Source organism: Onychomys torridus, chromosome 14 (genome assembly GCF_903995425.1).
Source record: "Onychomys torridus chromosome 14, mOncTor1.1, whole genome shotgun sequence".
NCBI classification, from domain to species: domain Eukaryota; kingdom Metazoa; phylum Chordata; class Mammalia; order Rodentia; family Cricetidae; genus Onychomys; species Onychomys torridus.
This window is the reverse complement of record NC_050456.1, coordinates 25,616,207-25,642,239: the sequence shown is the minus strand read 5'-3', so window position 1 is coordinate 25,642,239 and position 26,033 is coordinate 25,616,207. Positions and strand designations below refer to the sequence as shown.

Sequence of the window (26,033 nt, the reverse complement as noted above, 5' to 3'; positions counted from 1 at the left end):
AGATAGCTCAGTGGGGAAAGATACTCCCCACTAAGCCTGACGACCTGAGTCGCATCCCCCAGAGCCTGCATGGTGGAAGGAGAGAAGAAATGTCTACAGACTTGTCCTCTGGCCATCCCCTCACCCTGACATGCGGGGTGGGGGTGGGAACCTAAAATAAAATTCAAAAATTAAACTTAAGATACATAGAGTATGGGTTGGGGGCAGCTCAATGGTAGAGCATAGAGCTAGCATTCACTAGGCCCTGACCTTTGAACCCCATCATTACAAGTAAGGAAGGCAGGGGGAAAGGAGGGGAGAGGACTGGAGAGAGTGGAGGGAGGGAAGAGAGGAAGGAAAGAAAGCAGGCATGCGAGGTGGGGGGACACCCAGATTTTTCATCCTTCATCCTAGAGAAGCAGTTTATCTTGTCTTTGAAAATGCTCCAATGCTTTAGCAGTTTTGTGAGGTGCCGCCTACAAGAGTCAAGTCTTTGATTTCTACTCTACATCTCACTAAGCTGAAAACTAAAGTAATATATATATATATATATATATATGGAAATATGCATGCACATGCTTTACATTGTGGACAGTTAGTAAAAGCAAATACAGTGAACACACACACACAGAGACAACCCCCTGTATGGCTTCATGTTTGTGTGTTCATTTGTTTGTATTTTTAGAATTCCAGGAAAGTTTTACCAGCTGAAAGGAGTTTAATAGAGTATCTCCATGGGTTAAAAATGAAAATTACAGGCAGATAATTATCTCTGGTTTATGGTTACACAAACATGTGCAGCCTGTAGTTTTTTTTTTTTTTTTAATCATATGGCCGTGTGTGCAAAATAGCTAAGATCCAAATCAAGCTCCTTTTCTTTCCAAGAGAAGTCAACCTTCCATCCATTGCAGCCAAGCCTGTTCTAAGTCATGCGCTGAGTATTTGTCCGCATTTGGATTTCGTAACTTTTTTTTCTCTCATAGGCCATTTTAAGTTACAGAACACATCCTATTTGCTGCATCAGGTAGTGTTAGCTAGGCAAATGCTTGCCCCAGACTGCAGATGTCCAGCATCCTCGGTGCTTATTTCCCTGAATCATATTCCTGTTGATGTCTTTGACAGCAAAGCACATCACAACCAGTTCCACGACATTCTCATCTAAGACAGAGGGTGGTCCCATGCCGCCCAACTCTACCCCCAAATCTTCACGTCCAAATCTGTATATATTTGAGGCAGATATGTGGAATGATCCTTAGCTTCCAACTTCCTTTTGTTAAGTTTTGCAAAGCAGAGTTCTAAAACATTCCGAAAGTAACTTCCAAACAGCACAACCCATTTTAAAAGCCAGACTCGTCTGTCAAAGCACAGTCTTGAAGAATTCTTTCTTAAGTGCAACTAAGACAATGCCAATTATGTCTGAAAAAGAGAAATCTATTGGCTAGATGTGAAGAATCTGGAAGTTTCTGTTCGCAGGAAAGTCACATGCCTTTACATGACTAAAATATGTCTTTATTTATTTACTTCTTTTAAAGCTGAGAGTGCCTGAAAAAGAATCTGATGAGAAATGGCGAAGGTTGCAGAAACTCATAGGGGAAAAAATGTATTTGCAAACACAAGACGGTCTTGATTTCATTCTGAAAATTGTCCACAATTGTTTTCTATCTGTGCCTCAGAGCTCCAGCACTGTTGACTCCAAAAGCCCCAGCCTGATAGGGCCTCCGGAGTCTTGGTGGCACGGGGTGGCAGTGGGGAGCAGTGCCAATGCCAGTAGCCAGCCCCCTGATGAGATGCGGCTCTGTTCTCCTCCAGGTGGTGCGGTGATGCTGCTGGTGTATGAAGAAACCTATGAGTGGCTGCAGAAGAACTGGTGATGGACGAAGCCGTGTTTTCCCCTCGACGTAACAGAGATGTGGTCTGCAGTCCCACGAAGAGGAGGCACGTCAGCTAAACAAGACGTACAGTAAAGAATGGAGGACAGCCTGTTCTGGTGTTTTAAAAAAGTTTTAGACAAATTGACCTGGCGCTCTGGGCCATAGACACAGCACTGTGAGAAGAAAAGGAACATGAAGCAGAGGAGTGTGTAAGGTAGGCAGAGAAGTAAAGTAGAGATCAGCTACACTTCGTAAAAGCTATTCCAACTGTGTGACTCAGACTGTGTCACAAGGAAAACTCATCCAATCATTTTGCTGAGAAATCTATAAATACTTAAATCCTTCAGAATACATTGTTCTGTGGCTAATTCCCTGAGAATGATTCAAAGAAAGACTGAGTTATAAGCTGAACTTTAAATGCTTTTTATAAGGAATTACTTTTCCATAAATTATCTTTTAAAACAGAAGAAAGAAAAAATTAAATACACCAAAACAGCCTTTTAAGAATGTTTAGTTTTGTGAGTGCTGTGTTAAAATGTGAATCTACTGGTTTTCTTTAGTAATAATACACAGGGTCTATTTTCCTAAATGTATTTTATATTTCACGTGGTGGTTTAAGTGGGTTATTTTTAAATCATGCTATTTGAAGTCTTTTATTACAAATAGAATACATGATATTAATTAAACTGATCTCCTTTATGTAATTCATTGTGAAGACAAGTTTTATGACTGAAATACTTTTATTTTAAGTCACAAACTGGATGCACTCCTTGGTCGCTTCTCTGTTCCTGTATTTGCCTTCAAACACCTTTGTCCTGAGCCCTTACCTATGTCTTCTTAAAAAGGATGTAGGGAAATAAAACTGTTCTCCAGATTCTTGGGTTTAAGTGGCATCTTTAAGTACAAAATCATTTGTCTGGAATATTAAAATGTCTATGATAAAGAGAAAATCTTTCAAAATGAAAATACATTCTTAGCATTTCTAAGCATTCATGTACTAATATGCACTCATAAAAAGAGAGAGAGATAGCTTTTTGGTCTTGATATAAGTAAAGCTTCCTTTTAAAGTCTGCATCCTCAAATGATACTATTTCAGTAGCTAAAGTCAACAAAAATGTCACCATGTTTTAGATGTTACCTGTTCTTAACTACTGCTGTGGGGTATTTCTATTATGGGGGATTCTCACCAAAACACTTTGAAAATAAACAGTAAAAATGACATGGTAATTATTTGTATTTATTAATTTAGAGCATTTGAAGTATAAAAATAAAAGGCTTTTGACATACTGTATATACATACATAGCCTTCTGTTGTACATCTTTTCCAACATGCTTTTTTTTTTCATTTGTATTTCAGCCCAATATTCAATATGTGGGTCATTAAGAAAAGAAAGCCAGGAGCAGGATGTGTTTGTGTGGTGGGATTGCTTTCTGCCCTTGAAGATAATACACACTAGCGTCCTAGGAGGCACAGCACTGGAGGTGCACCGGGGATTGTGAGGAGTGCGTGTGCCAATTTGAAGTCTTTACCCTGTGAGAGTCAGGAGGTCATTAACATTAACCAACAGCAACAGGTTTAAAGATCAAGTGGTCCCAGCTCCACTCTTTCCTGTTCTTAGTTTTTAAAGTGGCCTCAATCATAAATGGCCATGAATAGCCAACTCTACTTAGGCTTTCTGTTGTCTTAAACATTGCTCCATGTGGATTTACTGCTATCTATAAAAGACCTGGGGAGAGACGTGAAAGTGGAAAAAAAAAAAAAACTTGGACACCATTAATATTAATTTCTTAAAAAAAAACAGAAAAAATATATAAATAACAATAAGATTTCTTAATTTAGATAAGGAAAATAACATTATTAGTTGTGTTTCCATACAAACAATTGATATTTTTCAACACCCCTAATAGCCACCTAAAAACATTAGATAAAGAATAATTCTGTACCTTAAGTCAATTTTTCTGGATGACAGGCAAATTCCTCTACTGCATGCTTTGCAAGTCTCCACCAAATTATTGGACTGGATCTTTGTGCCATTCGGTTAGAGTCTCACCACACTGGAAACTCCAGACGTCAACGGGGAGAGGTTTACAAGATCAAAGGAATACTATGGCCCTGAGAGTTCATCGGCTCCTTCTGCTTTTCTTCTCCTGAAGTTATAATCCTGTTTTTAGCAATGAATGGCGGTTGCTTTAGAAAGAACTGCGGTAACGAAGCTCTCTAGAAGACATCTGCTGTTTGAAAAAAAGCAGTTCCTTGAACATAACTCTGTGTCAAAAATCTGCTTACGGTTTATATCCTAGGGACTCAAAAACTAGCTGATCTAGCCATCTGAGCTTTAGAAGAGGCGATGAAACCCGCATAAGGACTGGGTTGCTCTCCCAGCTGTGCACAGCACAAATGCAAAGAAACCAAATCTGCCAGCAAACTGGCATCTTTAACATCCACATCTAGGGAAGTACCTGTTTAGTTATCGAATGGAATGAATTCCAAGACACTCCGCAGTACATTAATATCTCAATAGATGAACTGTGCCAATGTTCCAAAAGTTACTTTTAACCCTATTTTGCCAAGCAAGAGGAACCTCCTAAGCAGAAGGAATGCAAACTGTAGAATCCTTCCCAAGAAAATGAATTATTCTAAAATAAAACATATAATCATGAGGTCACACACACACACACACACACATATATGCATATCCCACAACTCTATTCATAACATTAAAGCAAAAATCAAATCGGTCCAGAAAGTTTTAGCAGTTAATCTCTTTTCTGTAATTCTCTAAATGAATAAAGGGAAATTGCTAAAAATTAAATAGCATTTGTATTTCTAATACCAACACCAATTGACCTACTCGTGAAACATGCTTCGGTACACAATGTAAACTTCACAGCAAGCCATTGTTACATTCATTAGAGTGGAATTCTCCATTTCCTTTTAAGTTACAAGATAATTTGGGGCTGAGATTGCGGAACACACAGGTAAGCCAACAATAACAGTACAATTTCATTTCACAGTGGTTTTTCTTTTTCATCACATAAAGTTCATTTTAAGTGTCTCTGCAAAACAACATTTCACATTAGACTTGTGTCTAGGTGACTTCCCTCAGAGCCTTGTGAAACAGGTACATGACAGCCTCTTGCTGTCCTATAGTCCTAATCGTGGTATGTGTGTTGTTTGACTGGGATACAAATAGGAAAGTGGCTTGTTCTGTCTGTGTTCTGAGTCCTCTGCTGTAGAAAGAGAGTATCCTCCGTGAGATGCTGAAGCCTTCACTGCACACACACAATTTGGGGGCAAGTCCAGGTCCAAGAGCCCAAGTCACCCACCACCAAACAGAGAAAAATACATTGCCAGAAAGTCACCTTCGTGAAAAAGAAAAATAGAGGTGGTGGTGTTTGAGGAGGCTAGCCCAAGAATGAAGACACAAAGGCACCATCCACAGTCCATATTTACAAGCTAATAGAAATATAAACATTATTGTATTAGGAACCAAGTCAACACACCAAAAGGAGGAAATTCTCCGATATTGCTTGGGTTCTACACATATTTTTCAACAAAATACGTCATCTCTTAAAAATAAGCAAAAGATCACACAAGTCAGTTACTGATTGGCTTCCCAATGGTGAATTAAGGCTTATCTGGTCACATTATTTGATTAAAGGGTATCACGTAGCTTATTTTTTTCTACGTCTGTGTTCCTTTATTGATTTTGCAAAATCTCAACAATTGCACGTTTCAAAAGTTCAGGTTGATTTAGAATAAATATACATGTGTGGTTTTACCAAAGACAGGTCTACAAAGTCCCATAAGCCCTTTGAGGGGTACAGGTTTCTTCACTATGCTAAAACAGTGTGCGGGCAACACAAAGTCTCATTCAATCTTTAGAGTTGCTTTTGCTTTTAAATCCTAAAGTTATGCCAGATTTCCTGCAAAATAAAAAAGAATTTATGACAAGAAATATTTAAGTGTCATCAGCACAGAGGTTATGAATCCATAAAGCCAGCTCTTGAGGCCAGAGGGCTGGACCACTGGAGGGGTGGGGTGTGAAGAGGGGGAGACCAAAGTGAAGTTGCCATAAGTGGAAGTTCCCATCAGAGTGCAGAAGCCGCGACAGAATGGCTACCTTCTCTGGCTGCCTGCATTCCCTTGAAAGCCAGCGATGCGGGAATGTCACAGCTGTGGGGGGACAGTGGGGTGCTTCCGGCATGCTGCCATCCGTGTCCAGCCACATAACCTGAAGGAGCAGCACTGTAGGTCATGTAGGGTGAGACTTGAGCTGCAGTAGGGTAAGGAGCCATGCTGGATGCTGATACAAAACTGCTCACAGCTGGGAGACCGTTGGGTGCCTGAGCGAAAGGAGAGACAATCACATTATTCAACATCTCTCCAGTCCTTAGGCACAGAATAGAAACTGCGAGTGAGCTACCAGTATCCTGGTTCTACTTCTGGGCTGTCTTTTTTTTTCCCCCTAGACTTCCTTTTAACCTTACTTTGACCTAAAAGTATCCAGTCTTGCTACTTAAACAAACACAGTGCTGAAAAGCAAGATACTGTTCTTTCTACAAACGCTTTCTTGAGGAAGCTACAGCCAGACAACTCACAGTTCTTACTTTTGTGATTTGCAAGTATATGAAGGCGAGGCAGGGTGAGAAAGAGGTGATTAAGCAGCTCTCCAGGCCTTTGCCAACCTTCCTGGCACTTGGGTTTTGTCGGGCCCTTTTGTTGAAGCTTTGTAACAGGCTTCTTTCAGGAAGCTTTCATTTCCAAGAGAGAAGGTGTGGGTTGTTGTGTTAGAAACTCAAAATGAGCAAACCTTCTGTTGAAGAAAACATGGGCCATATTTTAAGATGTCATGTTGAAAATGCCACTTGGACAGAGGACATGTAAAATCGGAACCTCTCTAGCAAGGGTTTTTGCTGTTGGTTTTCTTACCGTTGTTTTGGTTTGGAGTTTGTTTTGTTTTCTTAGTGAAGCCTGGGGATGTTTTTTGGGTTTTTTTTGTTTGTTTGTTTGGTTTTTTTTTTTTTTCATAATTTTATCAGAAAGGAATTTTTCCCCACAAAATTGGAAATTTTGCACTCGCAAAGTTTGGGATTTTGTTTTGTTGTTGTTGGTTTTTTTTTTTTTAGTCACATGGACAAATCCCTTTAAAAGAGTTTAATGTGAAAGCTTTGTTTGCAAACAAAATGCAACAGCTCTGGCAGACAAGCTTGCCTAGAAACCAGTGCTTTCTTGGCATCCAATAAATCATTGTTGGTATCGTTACCATTAACAACACCAAAAACACCCTGGGTTTTAATCCCTCCCTGGCGTGAGTACTCCCCACCCTTCAAGTGGTTCATTTTTCCTCTCAGTTTCTACTCTGTTTAAAGATAAAAACTAAATCTTGTTTCCTGGAAATGACATGACTGGACTAACGTGTCAACATGTTTTCTAGTGAAAAAGTAGTGTAAATACTGGAATTGTATTAGAAAATCATGATTTAGTCCCTAGAGCTCAGTATATGAGACACACATTAGATGCTCTGTCCACATGAGTTAGGACAGAAAATGATGCTTTCTTTTGTGTACTCAGATTGAGCCCAGGACTTGGTACACATCAAATATGCCGTCCACTAATAGGCTGTACCCCTTCTCACTCAGTTCCAGGAACTGCTTTCTGAATTAAACCACTTGGTCATCATTTTTACTTCCATGTCTATGAGAACATAATGGTGAGGTGTAAAGGCCTATTTTTGGAGTGTAAAAGGAATATCTATATGTACATATATACATGCGCATGTGTATGGTAGAATTTACATGGATGCGCATTAACACTGCTCATAGCGTTCTGACAAAACCTCATCTTAAATCTTTGGTCTATTAGAACACATATCTTATATTCTTCTTCTTTTTGTCATTGTATATTCTTTTAAAAATGGAAGAGAAAAGAAAAGAAAGATCCTTGAATACCTCCTATGTCCCAGGCACCTAGAAATATCCAACATATTTTAGACAATTATAAGGATTAATAAACAATAGCTCAGCTGGGTGTTGGTGGCGCATGCCTTTAATCCCAATACAATGGAGGCAGAGGCAGATGGATCTCTATGAGTTCAAGGCCAGCCTAGTTTACAGATTAAGTTCCAGGACAACCAGGGCTACAGAGAGAAACTGTCTCAAAAAACAAAACAAAACAAAACAAAAGCTCATTATAAACTGCTCAGCTTATAACAATTATAAGATAATATATAGCATAATGTAATGTTCAATTGGAATCTAAATGTTTTTGTTTGGGGGGTTGGGAGCTTTTGTTTGTTTGGGGTCTTGTCTGTTTATTTTGTTTTTTGTTTGCTTGGGGGAGGTTTTTGTTTTTTTGTTTTGTTTTTTTTGTTTTTTTTCTTTAGACAGGGTCTCACTATATATCTCTGATTGTCCTGGAGCTCACTGTGTAGACTAGGCTGATCTCAAACCCATAGACATCCACCTGCCTCTGCCTCCCAAGTGCTGGGATTAAAGGTGTGCGCCACTATGCCCAGCTTCCATTTTTGTTTTTAGACAGGGTCTCATTCTGTACCCAGGCTGTACCTCAAACTCATGTCCTTCTTGCCTTAGCCTTCCAACAGAAATTACAGGTATAGACCACTATACCCAGATGAATTGAAAATATATTTCAGGGGGCCTCCCAAACGATGTCCTTTTACCTAAAGCTCCAAACAATTAACAAAGAAATGACTTCATATCATTGTTCAATAAAACTGAAATTCTATCTTCTTTTCATTGTTATTTATTTATTTATAAATAAAATGGGGAGTGGGGAGTGGTTTTGAGACAGGATTTCTCTGTGTAACAAACAGTTCTGGCTGTCCTGGAACTCACTTTGTAGATCAGGCTAACCTTGAATTCCCAGAGATCATCTTGCCTCTGCCTTTAATCCTCTGCTGGGATTAGAGGCATGTGCCACCACCACCTGGCCTATCCTTCTATGCACAAGGCCATTTAGAAAGTTGGAAAAGGGCCACACACTTTAACTGCTGCCTGATGCTGTAGAGTCTTCTGTAGCCTACCAAGGTGTTTTTTCTAGACAGCCAGAAGGAGGTATAATTTAATCTCAAACTACAGCCTGGTAAAAGATTCTCTCTTCTCCTAGAACTCAATTCTCTTTATCAATTTTTCTTTTCTGAAAAACAAAACAAAACAAAAAAATTTATGTCCCCTTTTGAAGAATTAGTTATTATATCTCAAAAGAACTTAGTTTGGAGTTCTTGGGTAATAAAAATCTATATAGTCATCAAATTACAGGAGAAGTTGGGGAATCATCTAGCATTACAGAGATTATTGCTTTAATTGCTTTCATTCATTATTTTATTTTCCCCAAGATGTCTTAAAAATTATTTTAGAATGTAATCATCCCAGTAGAATTATGGAATGGTGTCCACATTTGTGTTTGGCCCCTGCCAACCATTAATTAGTATTTAGATACTACTAATACCAATGTGTACCTAGAAAAACAGAATAAGAATATTAAGGTCTGGTAGTATAGCTCAGTGGTGAAATACATTCTTAGCTTAGCATGCATACCACCCTGGGTTCAATCTCCAACAAAGGAGGAAAATGTTAAAATTAGTTTTAAAATAACAGAAAACTTGACTCTACATTTTTTAAGTGCCTACTGTCAAAAGATTGAACATGTATGGCAAAATAATGATCTATCTGGGAGAAACTATCTGTTGTTGACTTCTGTTTTCCATCACTGTTACCTGTCCTTTGGTGGGGTGCTGGGGCTGTTAGTTACTATGTACACCCTCATTCTTGACGCAGCGATTATTACCCCACCCCTTAAATACAAGCAACAGAAGGGCTGGATCAGACTCTTGGGCCTCTGATAATGCTCCCTTCGTGGAGAGGCAAAACATAGGGCTTTAAGCTTACTTTCCTGTGCCGTGTTTACTCCATAACTCTATTCATTTGCCAAATATAACACATCTTATTAATTTTTCCATAGCTACCCAACTTCTCCTACCTAAAGTACCAAACTTGCTTTGTTATCAACTGTGGTGATACTGAATATTTCAAGGCTCTCAAAATGCCATGGTATTTCCTACCTATCAGTTTAGTGGTGCAGGCCCCCTCTGTGCTGCTGAAAAACCCAAATCAAGCTCAGAGAGGAAGCTCTATCCTGTACAAGGGGAGGCAACTGGTCACTGACAGGGAGAGAAAAGGTGGAAACTCTCAGCCTTAGCTTGGCTTTTCCTCATGCTTATGACTGGACCAGGACAAGAGGGGGGTTTTGTCTTAATGTTTCATTCTACTGTTGGGAGTTCAGATTTCAAACCTGGGGAGCTGGGGTGCGGGTTGGGAAAGTAAGCAAGAAAAAAACCAGAAGTGCTTCAAAATGCCCCTGCTCCCAGCCCCTTCACTGTTCATTCATTCCAACGACTCGACTCAATAAATATCAATTTTCTCACTATTAATTTTGAAACATGACATTAGCAAAAGTAATAAATCTTTACTGGGTAAAGTGATCATTACTTATGAAGAAATCACTGAAAGAGTAAAATTTTCCACAGCAAAGGAAAACAACCCACAGGTAGCATTGGTTTGTTTATGCTCTCCAGTAAAAGGATAAACTTCAACTCCCAAATCTGTTTAATGTTTTCAGTAAAGGAGCATGTAATTAATCTGAAAAGCTAGTTAGGCTGCGTAGAGACTACCAAATGTACACCATAAATATATAGTAGGAGCAAACATGTCAAGTTACACTATTTAATTGGATTGCAAATATGATTTATTAATCAATCAATATACAGAATCTTGGGGGGGGGAAGTAAACAAATTTTCTAAATGAAACCCTGCAATCGGAATGTAGTAGAAATCCCATTTTTGAAAACAGCTTTGCCTAAATATTTCATAAATAAGACTGCAACCCTTCACCCCTTCATAAACATCTTTCAAGAAAGCAATATGAATTCTTTTCTCAGAAAGATTGTTGTACCAAACATCTACCTTCTACTTATTTTTGGAAAGGAGATTAACTGATACATAGTAAAACAGACAGAGCTGATTTTCTTTGTTGAGTTGTCTCAGGAAAAAAAGACAGCTTTTACTTCATGAACACTAGAAGAAGTCTTCTAGAGGAATACTGCTGGTGTAATGTAGTTTGAGTTAGGTGGCCCCATGGCTGTGTTGGCAGGCTGTTGGAGGACAGGCACCTGCCTTAATCGCCTTGTAGCTTCACAAAATGGGACACATCAGGGACATTTCATAAATGACTTACTGAAGACTTTGAGCCCAAAAGATACAATTCTCTTGTTTTAAGGACAAAACAAAAAGAGCTAGTTCCCCCCATCCACCCCCCTCTGTCACAGAACGAGTGTTTACTTCAAGCAAGGCAAATGAATAAAGCTATTGGCAAAAGTAAATAAAAGTTCCAACCAGCCATTTCACTATTTGATGTATGGCTGTTGCTTGTATGCCTCCCCTTCTAAGAAAGTGCAAATGCATTAGTATCCAAACACTTGTGACTGTCAGAAAAGAAGGAGGAGGAGGAGGAGGAGGAGCAGGAGGAGGAGGAGGAGGAGGAGGAGGAGGAGGAGAAAACTGGTGTGACAACTGTCTGGAAATTAGAAGTTAAAGACTACTTTTCAAATTCTGGGAATTAGTTACTCAATAGTTTCTTGAGTTTCTTGAAGAAAATGCAAATAACAGTCTAGTGCCAGGTTCTCTGCTCACGACCTGTCTGTCAGCCACTCCTCCAGCCCACTTGGCCTTTCCTTTCTAATAATATGAGTTTACCATGGCTTTATGATAAAAAAATACATTTGGTAATAAAAACAACTGTGTTTCACATATATTTGCAATAGCAATTTCATAGACAAAATACAAATTTGCATCTGAAAATAGGCAGATATTTTTGAGAAATTATTTCTCTGAGATTATCTTTCTAACTACTCTTCTTTCCTTCTTTGTTGTATAGTGACCTAATAAAGCAAACCTGGTAAAATGAAGTAGTGGTCATAAACACGGCTCGACCTTCATCCAAGAGAATACTTTTGGTTACCCCAATACAGGTCCAAGTCTCTAGATAGTGGGAAGCTAGTATCTTATTTAATCTTTTTAAATTTTATGTTTCTAAATGCTATCAAAATTGATATAGTCTTACACTGATTTATTTAATTTTATTTTGTATTCTATTGGCATACAACAATAATTATATGTATTTATCAGGTACATTGTGATGCTTCAATACATGTATATATTGTACAATGATCAAATCATTTAGCATGTCAATCACCTAAGTTAGCATAAGATATTAAAAAAAACATTCAGAATCCTTTCATCTATTGATCTAGATTTTACAGTCTTTTAAATTACCTTTTGTTGCTATTTCACATGACACATTTTACTGACATATAATTATAATTAAGTTTGTTTAAAATTACTATTGGCTGAAAGCTAATCAAATAAGACCATGTATGTCATAAATATGATGAATTTCAAAGACTACTGGAATTTGCCTAAAATTTCATTCTCTATAAAATTATAAATTAATTTAACAAAACGCTAACTTCGTTTATTCACTCTGAAAAAAATTTGGTCAAACTTCATTTCTGTCCTCATGAAAATATTATGTTCAGGAAAATGGCTTTTAATTTTTTAATTTACTTATTTGTTTAATTTTCAAATGAAGTTTTTAAAATATTTCACTAGGAAATTATATACAAGGTAATTCAGATGTATCACCCTTTAAGATAATGCACAAATGAATACTTTATGAGAATCTTAGATTAAGCTGCATCTTTGAATTCAGCTGTTTTCACAACTCATTTAATTCTGAAAAATCTTAGTGTAAGTATTCATAGACTATTCTCTATTTCTGGCATCTCAATTGCTAATGAATGCTATATTAAATTTACTGTCTCCATTAACATATTCAACCTCAAAATTAAGATACTGGGACCCTGTAAATTCGTATTACTCTAGATTAGCAGGTGAGCAGTATGTTTGTTCTGAGGAAACATGCCTATTTGGAGAAAACTTTAAAAAAACTATACATTTATTTATGAATTGTGTAAATAAAATCAATTATTAATTTACCAAATTCCATGTAAAAGGACAAATATGGTCCAATACTTATGTTTATCTAGTTCATTTTTTTCTCACTTGATCACATTAATTCCAGATATTGTGCCTTCAATAAAAGTAAACCAAATAGAAAGAACAAGAAAACATTGTTTCCCTTCACAAGCAGATGAGAGTAAGGATTTCCTGCTCAACAGTAAAGGTAGTTGAAATGTCTAGATAAACAAATACTCTACCCTCGTCAACAACGACTTCTGAATGGGACTCCAGTATGAATTACAGTTCTACGTTAATGTATAAGATAAATTTGTATATTCTAAACTAATTTTCAAACACAGTGAATAGGTGGATGTATGACTGAACTGTGCATGCCATTCTAATTCCTAGGGATCAGGTATCTTTGAAGTTGGAGCTGAAAACAGAAACTTTAGATCACGGTAACTAACCAATAGTATTAGCACTCAGTATCAGCTAGTTCCGTGGTCAGTTTACAGGTGTCTCCCAAGAAAACATTCTCTGAGCTCTGAGTCTGCACTCTCCATCTCCCCCCAATACCCCAAAAGGAAACTAGCATTAAAGAATAGCACAGTCATTAATTACAACTGCAAACGCCCAAATAGTACAGGCACTTTTTTTTTTCAGCTTTCCTTTATGAAGGACTTTCAAGTTTTGTTGGCCAGAGGGGCAACTGACACCTGAGTTATCCTTGTTATCAGAATATGCTGATAACTCTTCGTACTGAGAGCGGCCACTTGTAAAATTAAACATAGCTTTTGAATAAAATATTGCAAGATAAATACAGCATAAGCAATTCCCACTCATATTAATTCTTATGAGTTTATGTGTAATTTTACATCAAGAAATCAAGCGTTTGCCTCTTTAATGGATGTTTAGCCTTCATCATAATGGAGTGTCCACTGATCTATGTTCTTCTTAGAAACTTTCTGTTCTGTGATTGTGCATCATTTGAATTATCTGCCTACATGGCAGTATGGGATAACATTTCAATTAAGAGCTCTTCAAATATTAATTTGACAGAAATATCCTTTTATTTGGGGTCCAGGTCTCTTAAGTATTATAAGGTTTAAAACAGGGTTTATTTGGCCACCTTTTCCTTAAATTATTTGCTTTTATAAAACACAATTTAGTCATTTAAAATTCCTTGTACATGAGTTTTAGGGAAACAGCAAATTACTTGAAATGGTATTTATTTTAAATAAACTGTCAGTTTAGCTTTGAAGCATATTATAAATTAGCCTTTTCTAAGCCAGCTTTCCTGACAGAAACGTCGTTGGGGGGGGGGGGGAGAATGAGAGTAGCTATGAAGGTTTTGGGATGAGGAAACTACTTTTTTGTAAAGGGTGCTGTTCATTGATTGTGTGTGGGAATTGGAGCTTATTTTGAACTCTAGACTTCACAGTGTGATTCCAAAAAAGCAGTGAGCATCAGAAGGCACTGAGCTCCTGTTCAGTGCTCACTAGTGTTATTGTTGCTCTGTGTACATTTTCTACTGTTTGTAACAAATGCTTGGTGGAATGTTTCTTACTATGGATTCTCTAAACAATGCATGTTATGAATATCACTTGCTTTCAAAAGTCAATCTCCAACTGCCATTTATAACCACAGGGGATATTTAATGAATGTTTTCTAAGAGCCATGTCGGTGTTGCTAACTCTTTGGTCTCTGGGACTATTATTTCCTTATGTTGAAAATAAAGAAACCGAGGCTCTAAATGGGTCAACAGCTTGTTTTTAAAAGCGGCGGTACCAAAGCACCAGGCTTCTAACCATTGTGCACCATGGCCTCTCTGTGAGCTGATTGTTCTGGGCAGGTCTTTGGGAAAGAAAATGGTGAATTTGCTTGTAATACCTCTCGGGGCATTCTTTACAGTAGAATCGAACTGAGAAAAGCATCACTCCTTCCTGGCTGTTTTTGGCTCTATTTGCCAGGGAATATAGCTAGCTACTAATGCCTTCTGACAACATTGAGGGACTAAGAAATAGAAATGTAATTTGTTAGGGAAAAAAATGATGGTTAGGGTGTCCCCCAATGGATAAGAACAATAAGTTCCAATCAATAGTATAACTGATTTTGACAAGAAATGAAGTTTTAAGGCTTTAAAGATAAGTACTTTGTCGCTTTGGAGGTGGAGTCTACTCCGTAAATACCTTACACTACCTTAAGTCCGCACTTAAGCTTCGAACTGTTCATTCTAACACAGTGACGAATTTGGACTCACACTTTTGTGTGGCAGCTGCTTAGTTCTTCTGGGGGAGGGGGGTAGAAACATGAGTGTTTTAAATTTTCCTTCGGAGAGCAGAGGGAGGGCCAGAGGGAGGGAAAGGGAAATTAAACGGTCCACAGCCAGTCCGTATAATTTGAGGTTTTCTCACTAACCTCCCTTGGGAAATTACGATGTGACCTTTAATCGGGAAATGGTAACTTTATTACGTTTATCTGGTTGCCCCTCTTCCATCACCGCCGGACAAGCTGGTGTCTGGAAGCCGGAGCAGGGGAACGGCCTGTGTCCAGGGCCCCGCAGCCTCCCCCAAGCCTTCCGACTCGGACTTGCGGTGTCCGGGCTGCAGCCGGCGCTGCTCTGAACCCCACGGCCCGGCTTGGCTTCACTGAGACCGGCTAGGTGTAGTGGGAGGGCTGGGGGCCACACAGGCAGCGGGATGCCAGGCTTTTGCTCAGCCTTGGGCCGGGACCTAGCCAAGCTGGGATTCATCCCCTGGCTCCAGTGGGTCGCTAGCCCTGGCCGTCGGGGCTCAGAGGGGCTCTGCGTCCCCCACCTCCCAACCCCGGGCCCCAGGAGGCCCGCCTAGCCCAGCCCTCTCCTCCTCACCTGGCCGTACTTGGCCTCCTGCTCCAAAGTCCCCTTCTCCAGTCCGTTCACTGCGTGCGGGGCGGCGGCCGGGAAGTTGTTGCGCCCCAGGCTGCTCCACTCCTCCACCTTGGGGCTGTGGTAGGGGGAGCTGTCGCTCACTCCTGGGAAGGTGGAAGAGAGTTGTCAAGCTCAACCCGCGCGCCCCCTCCGGAGACGAGACCCGAAGCCTTAACCACAAACCTCCCCGGCTAAGACCTAGGGTCAACTCTCCTGCGTTAGGCCGCCTACGCGCGCTGGGCCCAAGCGTAGACTCCTCGGTTGTCAGCCTAGGGCCTGGAGAAGTTTGGATGGCCTGAAAGTAGGCCTCTGAGTTCAGTTTCACCCACGCCTGACGGAATTTTGTTTTTGTTTTTGTTTTGTTTAAAAGCAGCGTTAGATTTCCTTTCTTCCTTTTTGATCTCTTAGGGAATGGATTGAAAGAGACGAGAATTTTTCCAAATGGAAGAAAGAAACCAGAGCTGTGAAGCTGGATATTTGTGCATCACCTCTGTCCTTACTGAAAGGAGAGCCGCAAAGACCTGACATTGGGGAGGACTGCTGAGGAAGAGAGGTGTACAGGCTTAAGTGTGTCTTGCTCGCAGACAGCCTGAAAAATGCCCACTGCCCTGTGGGGTTACCTGATAGTTATGTCAATAAGAAGGAACAAAAGACCCGCAAAGTCCTTTGCAAACAAATAACTAAATGATGCCCACAATACACATGCAAAATAGGCATGCGCAGATTCCATATTGTGTGTACATGGAGCTTCCTTACATTCTCTGCCTGCTACAAGAGTAAATTTATATGCATGTTTTAGAAATGAAGCCTGGAAATAAATACCGTGAGTGTCGATGGTAGAAGGATTTTTTTTTAAAAAGTATCAGAAAGAGACAAAATGAAATATTAAGAGAATGGAAGTAGAATTCCATGTTAAGAAAAGGAGTAAATCCATGTGCCTATCTTTCTGTTCTTAAAGAAGATATAAACAAAAAATCATAGAGAGTAAGGTGATGGTCATAATAGCTACAATTATGCATCTCGAAGGAAGATGCTTGCAGGCTGCATGTGTCTGTTTTGTCTCTTGGCCTTGTGTGCAGATGGTTGACAGTATCATTTCAACTAGATTTTAAACACTTCTGCCTGATACAGAAGAGAGTGGTCATTTGGAGAAATTACCTTTTCATATGCACACATTTGTCAGAATCCTGGTTGTTGAAGGATGGCATCACAATAGACAGCAATGTCTACAAGGAATCGTCCTTCCCTTCTGGGATCTACCTGGCACTTGGTCTGACTGCAGGATTCCCTGCAGAAGAAACTGTCTTTCCAACTGTCAGGCTGTTTTCACTGTTCCTCCCCCTCCAAAGAAATAGATTGTGTTCTCATGTTTGCAGCAGGAAGCCAGGGCTGGTTCAGGCCCGATGGCCTTTGCCTTCCCAGACAAAAGGCAGTTGGTGGGCACAAGCCCGAAGTTATCTTAAGAAATTGAGATCCCCCTGTGAGTCCCCATTTCTGCTGATCTCACACGTTCCCACGAACAGGGGCTTCCTTTAAATGTCAGTGAGGTCAGTTTATCCTATAAATCAAGGGAAACATCTCCAACTCAAATTTTTATTCTTGTCAATTCCCAGTCAGAAAACAAGAAGATGAGAAATCATGCACTATTTTAATCATTTAAAAGGTAATTGTGCCAATGTGGTGGAAACTCAAAAAGCAAGAAATGATTACAGGAAATATTTTCCTCTTTCCTAATTATTTTTTCCTCTGCCTATCTTAAACCTTATACTGAGAAATTAGGTAGTAAATTAAGCGAAAAGAAATTTTAACTTTCTTTTTCTCCCTACACCAAGAAAGAAGCTAATGTCTTTAAAATTTTATTTTAACAGTACAATAAAGGAAAACAAACTCAAGCCTCCTGGGGAAGCCGGGTCGTTGGGTACGGAGGTTTCGGGGGAATCTTTCTGAGCAGGCAGAAAAGACACCCAGGACAGCGCAGGGTTCGGGCTTGAAAAACCTGCAGGAAGGGACCCCGCGGCCACTAGCATTTCCCAGTACCCGAGTACTCAGAGGAAAGAGAGAGCCTGAAGGAACCAGAGACAGCAGCCGGAAAAAAGACAACAGCGAATCATCAAGCAATTGTCACCGTAACAGCAGGGTTGATAATTAACGTCTGTTAAGGGTCCAGTGTTGAGAGAGAGAGAGAGAGAGAGAGAGAGAGAGAGAGAGAGAGAGAGAGAGAGAGAGAGAGAGAGAGAGAACCCGGATCTCCGTTTCCGAGGAAAATGAAGTGAAGCATAAGAATGAAACCAATTAGGTGACATTTGAACTTCCTGCCTGAGCAAATTTGGCCTGATTGCCAGAATCCGAGAATAATAATACAATTTCCACAGCAGCGTGCGGGACTGCTGCATCAGATCGGCAAGCAAGTTACCGGCAGTAGCATCTGCAGCCGGCGGGCAGGCCCAAGCCGGCTTGGGCCTCCCACGGCTCCCCAAGTCGGGCGGGCTGCGCTCTCCAAGCAGGCTCGCCCCGCTGTGGCCGCGAGTGCGCGAGAGGCGGGGGAGGGTGGAAAATGCGAACCATGTGTTGGGGATGGGGGGATGTTACGGGTCTGGTAGTTTGAGATGAGGCTGCAGACTGTGTGTGTGTGTGTGTGTGTGTGTGTGTGTGTGTGTGTGTGTGTGTGTGTGTGTGTCTGTGTGTGTGTGTGTGTCTGTGTGTGTGTGTGTGTGTGTGTGTGTGTGTGTGTGTGTGTGTGTAGGAAACGGAGGGGGCAAGGGTTTCAAGTTAATGAGATCAGGACAACCCCTGGGAAGACTCCTCAGGTTTCCAAAAGAAAAAGCCACAGGTGGTGGCATGGACACACGCTAAGAAGCCGAAGGTTCAGGGGTTCCCGGCAGCGTGCGGGAACCTGCTGCACTCTGCACCCCGCCTCCGAGCCCCTTACCTTGGTCGGTGATGGAGCGGATGCCCAGGATGTCCGTGACCGAGTGAGAGGAGGGCCAGGTGCGCGGCATGGCCACCGAACCGGGGATGGCGGGCACCCCGGGTGGCGTCGGCACCTTAGCGGCCGCCGCCGCGATGGGGCTGGGGTAGGAGTAGATGTGGTTGTAGGGCAGCGCGGGCTGTGGCGGGGGCTGGTGCTGTTTGTACGAGTCGTAATGAGCCTGCTGGGCCAAGTTGCCGATCTTGTTGCGCAGAATCCGGCTGATGGAACTCACCGAAGGCACGTTGTACTTGTCGCAGACGCCGTCCGCCAGCAGGCGGTCCCGGATCTCCCAAGCGAAGATGCCCGGGTCCCTCTGCTTGTAAGTCCGGATGTGCTTCACCACAGTGGGAGTGGTGACCCGGGGTTTGCTGCCCCCGATGGCTCCGGGCAAAATCGAGCCCGTCTCGTTGTAGCGCGCCAGGATCTTGCTGACGCAGCCGTGCGAGACCCGTAGCTGGCGGCTGATGTCACAAGGTCGGATGCCCAGTTGGGCTAATTCCACGATGCGAAGCCGAATGGCGTTGGGCAGCGGCCTTCCGTTCACGAACACTCCTCCCAGCTGGTTCACCTCCCCGAAGGCTGGCTCTGCAAAAGGAGCAAAGAGCGCGCGACAACGCGCACCCGCTGCTTGGGACAGCCGCCTGCCACTCGGCCTCCGCGAGCATCCGGGGACGGGGCTAGGACACTCTCAGAACTGTGGCTGCCCCAAAAGTAGACCGTCCGGGCCTGGGCCAAAGGGCCCCAAACAAGCAGCGGCCGGACCTCGTTCCTGCTTTGCGCGTTCCTGCTACAAACAAGTCCCAGGGCAGCTCGGGACACCCAAAGCCCTCCGAAGCAGGCGGGGAAATCTGTCCTGACGCGCCAGCGCGCCCCTCACTGCCTGCTTGGCACCAAAACCTTCGGCCCCTGCTCCCCTCCACCTCCTTACCCCCCCCCCCCCCCCCCCAGAGCGGTTGCACAGAATCCGGGGGAAGCTGAGGGGCTGTTTTGTTTTTGTTCTGTTTTGTTTGCATGTGTAAACACGTGTGCAACAAAACTTTGGATTGACATGGAGCTGTGGGACTCGCCGGTGCCACGGCCCTCTTAAGATCAGAAAAATGGCATCAACTGCCACCCGGTAGCGGGAGTTCCCACTGCACCCCTGTCGCCGCTGACCCCTGGCGTGTCCTCACAGCTCTTGGGGACACCGTCTGAGTCAATAGAGCGCGGGTGCGCGCCCCAGCTCCCTCCCTCTCGCCCTCGCCCGCTCGCTCCCTCCCTCCTCGGTTCTGACAGCGTCCCCCGCCGCCACTCACCCATTGCTCCGAGCTGTACACCAACCCGGCCCCAGTTCCGCACTCCCAGAAAGAAACTTTTCTCTCGCTTTCACGAGGCCGACCTGTCGCTGCTCCAAGTCGCGGGTGCCTGGGCTTCTCCCCGGGTGGAGGTGACCAGAGTGCCAAAGGAAAGAGTAAAAGGAAGTCTGTGCCGGGCAGAAAGAGGCTTGAGTTCTGCATTTCAATCTAAGCAGCAACGTGGGCTGGGCTGAGCAGGGCCGGGCGGCTCAGTCTATCACTCACTTGTGACACACCCCAAAAGAGGTGGGCCCGCGGGCAGTCTGCGTTGTAATTGGTGCAGGCCGGTGAGTGACAGCTCAGTTCGGGGGAAACTCCTTCCGCTGTCTGTTTCAGGCCGGCTCCGCACCTGGGTGACTAAACACAATCAATGTGAGTGTTTGACATCTTCCCCCAGGGGCGCCACAAACAGAGTGCAAAAATCAAGCTGGCAAAAATGCTGAATAAGCGAATGGAAGCTTTGGTCTCAGTTTGAGTGACTTTAAGCGGGTATGGGCCCGAGGACACCTCTTGGGGAAGAGATGGACTTCTCGGGATTGAAATTGGAGGTTAGGACTCTAAGACAGGCAGCAGGCGCGACAGTGAAGGGAGGTCCGGGAGGTGAGGATGACTGAGCGCTACCTGCAAGGCTGACCTTTGGGGACTGTCAGAAAGAGTCTTGCCCACAAATTCTACCTCCTTTCAGTCCACTCAGGATGGGGAGAGCTCAGAAGATAGGTCGATGGGAGAGACAGAGAGACCAGAGATAGTCCAGGGGAGAAGCTTGAGGTGTTAAGGACAAGGAGACCCATTTCTGGTGCCCCCCGCCTGAGATGGTTAGCCCCCTGCAGTGAGAGGCTAAACCTTAGCCTAGCAAGACGCTGGCAGGGACCGCCTGCTGTGTGGAGAATTTTAAAACCCACCACTAAAGAGAGCGCAGGATCTCCACCGGGAAGAAGGGCAGTAACCTAGAATGTCGGTGGCAGACATTCCCCCCACTCCACCTGACTCACCCAGAACTCAAGGTCCTGGGTTCTCTGTTTTAGAATTTGCCAGGGATCTCAACACCAATGAGCAACCTTGAAAGGTTTTTTTTTTTTTTTTAAATATGTAGGACAGCCCCAAAAAGGTAGACACGGAGGCTGCATCTGAGCATCTGTATGTAATTCCCCGTGACTTCATTTTAGCTGCCAGAGATCTTATGGTTCTGCCTACCTGTGGATTTTCACTTTCACTCACCCGAAGTCCAAAGAGAACAGAATGATTTGGGGCGAAGAAATGTATTTATTGACGAAGCCAAGATTGTGAAGAATGTGAATAAAATAAGGAAGAGAAACACTTTGAATGATTTGGGGAATTTGTATTACACAGCAAAGAGGATGATATTACTCCATCTGTATCTCACAACTGCTCGCTCTTGTACACACAAGGTGGAGAATGGTGCTCCCATTCTCCCGAGGGTTCAAGTCTGCACACAAGGAAAGCAAATGAACCCCGACGGTTCACCACTGACAAGAGCCCAAGAAATCTAGTAATCGCCCTGTCTTGGAAGTGAACGCAGATCTTCAGGTGCCTGCTTCTGTGATGAGCATGCACTTTGAATTCAGTTTACTGAGCTGTGAAGAATTTGAAAGATTACTTCAAATGTCTTGTATCATATCAGGAATCTTGAAAGGTTTCACAAACAGAAACACTTGGACATAGCCCCCAGTTTTTTGTTGGTCGGTTTCAAATGTTTAAAGTCTTTGAAAGCTTGACTTTGTGGTTTTATCTTTGTCTCCCTTCTCAATGCTTCTTGTGTGGCATGGTCTGAGAATCTATAACAGGGAGAAGCCTCAGGGAACCAAGACTTTGGAAGCAGCATCCCCCTCTGTGTTATCCTGTAAATGTCTTGACACACCAAGACTGAGTAGAGCTCAGAACTTTGCCTGATACTTGTGCAAAGGAAAGCATATGCTCTGCCCCTTGATGAGGAACCCTCGTCCTCACATAAAACCCACGTGAGTCCGCGTCCTCTGTGTGTGCTCCTTGCTCTGCTTTGGTGCGCTCCTGGAGTATTTCACACCCTTCTGAACTGGTATGTAGGGTCAGCGTGTCCAGCCTTGTGGAGTGGCAAGACCTGGTGTCTTAAAGAGAACCTAACTACCTTCATTAATCCAGAGTGATCAAGAGACCCGTGTCTAGCTTTCTGACTTGGGGATTCAATACACAGCATCCTCTTACCCACTGCAATGCCTTAACCGTCACACATCTCCCTTACACCTGTCCACAGACATCTATAGACTTTCTGTCTGCTGGATCTGGCAGTTGATGGCTCATGGTCTTAGCTGCTGTGGCTGCCCTGGGCATGTGCAGGCAGCATCTTCCTGGGCATAGGTAGTCACCTCAGTGTCCTTCAGGCTCTCCTAACAGCATTCTGGAGAGCACACAATCTTGGCCGCTTTGGGACACTGCACCTATGGCAGACCCAAAGGTGCTTAGGGACTTTGGGAATTGGAGATGCAGAAACAGAGAAGAGACGTGTCATCTCCAAGAAGGTGCACAGCAGAGTGCTCTGGAGGCCAAGGAGCCTGCATTCCTGTTGTCTTAGCAAAATTGGTGGGGGGGGGGGGGGGAAAGGGATGCCCAGACGGAAGGGAGAGAGGGAAAGATACTTAGTACCAATGAGCCTTGGTGGGTAGAGGGATGCAGGACTTCAAGAAAGTGCAAGGGTCATTGAGGGTCAGGGCCCCTGGTTACTGAGGTCTGGATCCAGGAGGTCATACAGGAATGGGGAGAATGTCTACTAAAAGGGGAAACTTAAGACCAAAACCAAAACATAACCAGAAAGGCCTGCATCTGGCTCAGGCCAGAGAGAAGCTAAAAGCTAGGCGCTAAGGCCTCCTCTGGGGCGACCCCTTCTCTGGGTAAATATTTACTCAGTAGGAGACTGGAAGCTGGAGGACTAGAGGGTGTGAAGGAGGGGGTTACGCCAGGATTCCACAGACTTGGCACTGGGCAGCCTCTGTGGGAGTCAAACTCGGAGATGCAGGGGCAGCTAGGCCCTCACAGGGCTGTGCTGCAGAGCTTTATCCCAGGGGCTTCTCCTCCTCTGCTGAATTCAACCCTGCCCGCAACGACCCAGGCTAGACGCTTGTAAAGTCTTCATAAATATGTCAGGGGTCCCTGTGTCATGCGCCCCGCCACCTGTGGTGCGTCGCGTCCCTTTAGGCACTAGCCAGGTCTGAGAGATGCGCAGGAAGTGGAATCTAACTCTTCCCAAGGCCGCGCACAATGCCTCGCAAGGCGGCGGCACTCCAGGCTGTGAGCGACTCCCGGAGCCATCATTTGATCTCAGCCAGGACTTAAGGACAGCTTCTGTGCGCTTGCAGGTCGGTGATGAGCGCGGAAGGGAAGGCAGGGCGGGAAGGAGGCGCGCGGATGGAAGGGAGTCTTGCTCTATGCAGTGGCGGTGAACTCAGGAAGTAGGGGAGAATACTTAGGAACCGAACTCCGTCCGCAACTTGTCCCCTGCTTGGAGCAGACTGAGCCAAGCAAGGCCCAGGCCACTATGCTGCTAAGAAGGATCGTTGGCAACCAGAGTCTAGCTCCGGAACATGGAATTTCAGAGTCAGTGAGTTCTGGGGAAACTTTCCGGCAAAGTTTGGGCCTCGAGTCAGGTTCCTGTACAGCATGGCGGTGCTAGTTAAGTGCGCACGCATTGCGCTTGACTTAGAAAAAGCAATTAGGATCCTTCAGATCTGGGCGCTCAGTTAGGGCCCAGCCAGGCAGGGTCTGCGCTCCTTCACCCACTGCCCTTCCCCGCAAATGTCAGAGCAAGAGGCGCGCCCCGAGCCCATGGCCAGGCAAAGTCCACCCGAGGAGGCTCGCTCAACAAATTTGTATCCCAAGCCGCGAGTGACGCGGCAGCTAGAGAAACAACCACTGAGGTCTGGGGACAAGGCCAGCCTGCAGGGGTCCTCAGCTAGGCCGAGTGTAGGGTAGGGTGGGTGGCGCGGGAGGGGCGCGCACACTGACCTGCTGGCCTTGGCTCGCAGGCGACGCTGCAGACGCACCAGCGCAGCCAGAAGCTGCAGGGGACCCCAAGTGGAGTCCGAGGACGCCCCGAGCGTTGCTTCCTGGCTGTTCAGACCCTTTCCTCCTCCTCGGTAGCAGGTAAGGCTGCAGGAGCGCGGGCAGGAGCTGGGAAGATGCTCACGGTGCGCAGGGGCTGCCCGGTGGAGAGGAACCGGTGCTGGAGGCTGCAGGGTCGGGCGAGCGCTCAGCGCCGGCTCTCTCCTTCCCAGGCCAGGGGAGGGAGGGGCCTGTTGCGGCCTGAAACCCACTCTTCATTCTCCGCCTGCCTGTTTCCGATCAGCCGGGGTTGGTTTTTCTGTTTGCTCACTCCTTCTATTACAATAAAAACAATCGACATTTCTTTTCAGTTTCCCCATATTAGCGTCACTCAGTAATTGTTCTCCACCTCCAGCCCCCCTCCCGTGTTGAAGGCGAGTGGGATTGCTGGGGTTCTCGTACTGGAAGGTTTCCGAGCACATAAGCAAATCTCCCCTAAAGACTTTAAAGTAAAAATAAATAACGGCCCGGGAAATTGCTGTGACCCTAACATCACTTTCCGAACGCAAATTACACCCATTTTTCAGTTTTCAACAGTGGAATTGCTTTCAGAAGGACGGCTCTGAGCCTCCTGTGGTACGATTGCGTTTGTTTATGAAAGCCTCAAATGAAAGGGAACGTATTTTCGTTCAAGGAGCAAAACTCGTGTCTGACCGACAGCAAGTGCAATCACGCATCAGGCCTCTTCTGGGGGATAGAGACTGGGAAGAGTCGGGGAGGGGCAGGCTGACCCTGTAGCTGTCAGAAGGGGGGGGGTCTTCGCGTTGCCATGGTTGCAAATTTAGTAACGATTTACGGCGGAGGTAGGCCACGGTCACTCAACGACCTTGAGCTTCGACTTCGGAAGCTGCAGCTGGTGGCGGGAGGGGGCGGTGGCTGCTGCGAGGAGAGCAAAAAAAAAAAAAAAAAAAAAAAAAAATGCTCCTTTATCACGGTTGTTTGTGAACCTCCCCTCGGGAGTTTGTGCTAGTGGGACAGCCTCCCGATTGGCCTAAAGCTTTCTGGAAAAGATAAAGGAGAACCAGGCCGCGCCTCTAGTCCTGGCTTGCGGACAGCACTTGCGAAGCCCGGGAACGGGGTGCGGGTTAGGATGGTCAGGCTCCACACAGCGTTATTTGGTGATCAGGGTCTAGAGAGCGTTCTTGCTCTCCTTAGGGCCCGGCTGCGGCCTTTAGACCCTTTGGATGGGAGTGGAATGCTGAACTGGGGGACAAACCGCTTTAAACCCAATTTAAGTACGGCATTTGAAGATTCTGGATCAGCCTGCAAGAAGTATCTTGTCAATCACTGGCATCTTCGTTGATGCAGCGACGTGGGAATCAATCACTGTTCGTTCCTCCCGACAGTTGGTGATGGGATGTTGTCCTAGCACCTAGACATGGGGTATCGAGGTTGGACCTCTAGGTCCGGCACCCTCTGGGTTCTGTCATCCAGCAGCCCTGTGTGAAACACAAAGCGTATTAGAGGTGGGGTGTTGTCCCGTTATTCCACCGAAATAAAGGTAGGAGGCTGGGGTGGTGAGGCAGAAAGGGAGTTATGGAAATTTTCTTAGATTTTTTTTTAATGTCTTTCAGTCCTCAGCCAGCATTCTCTTCACCCAGGCGCCTCATCGCAGCGCCACCTACAGGCGAGGGGATTATGGATCCAGCTCGGACAAAATCTGCAAAGGGCTTTAGAAAATTCGAAGGCTTCAGTTCACCCCTGTAGTACTCTTAACTTTTTGCCAGAGTCCAAACAGCACGCCATGCTCCGTCAAGCGCCGAGGCGTTAACCCCAAGCACTGCTCTCTACCTGATTGATAGATAGCAGAAACTCCTGTCTCCCACACTCCCTTGCAG

At 44.3% G+C, this 26,033-nt stretch overlaps 2 protein-coding genes across 2 annotated transcripts in view; one reads left to right on the top strand and one right to left on the bottom strand.

The window, feature by feature from the left end:
- Slc25a21 (solute carrier family 25 member 21) overlaps positions 1–3,068 on the top strand; it is a 463,568-nt gene extending 460,500 nt beyond the window's left edge. The window contains exon 10 of the mRNA XM_036206183.1: positions 1,789–3,068. Within this exon, the coding sequence (XP_036062076.1) occupies positions 1,789–1,850 (62 nt within the window). The 3' untranslated portion in view covers positions 1,851–3,068. The remainder of the gene's footprint in view (positions 1–1,788) is intronic.
- A 2,874-nt stretch (positions 3,069–5,942) lies between these two features.
- Positions 5,943–19,434, bottom strand: Pax9 (paired box 9). Its single transcript, XM_036206391.1, is given in 4 exon segments — positions 5,943–6,197; positions 15,760–15,902; positions 18,728–19,371; positions 19,373–19,434. Coding segments are annotated over 4 exon segments (1,104 nt in total).
- Positions 19,435–26,033: the final 6,599 nt, after the last annotated feature.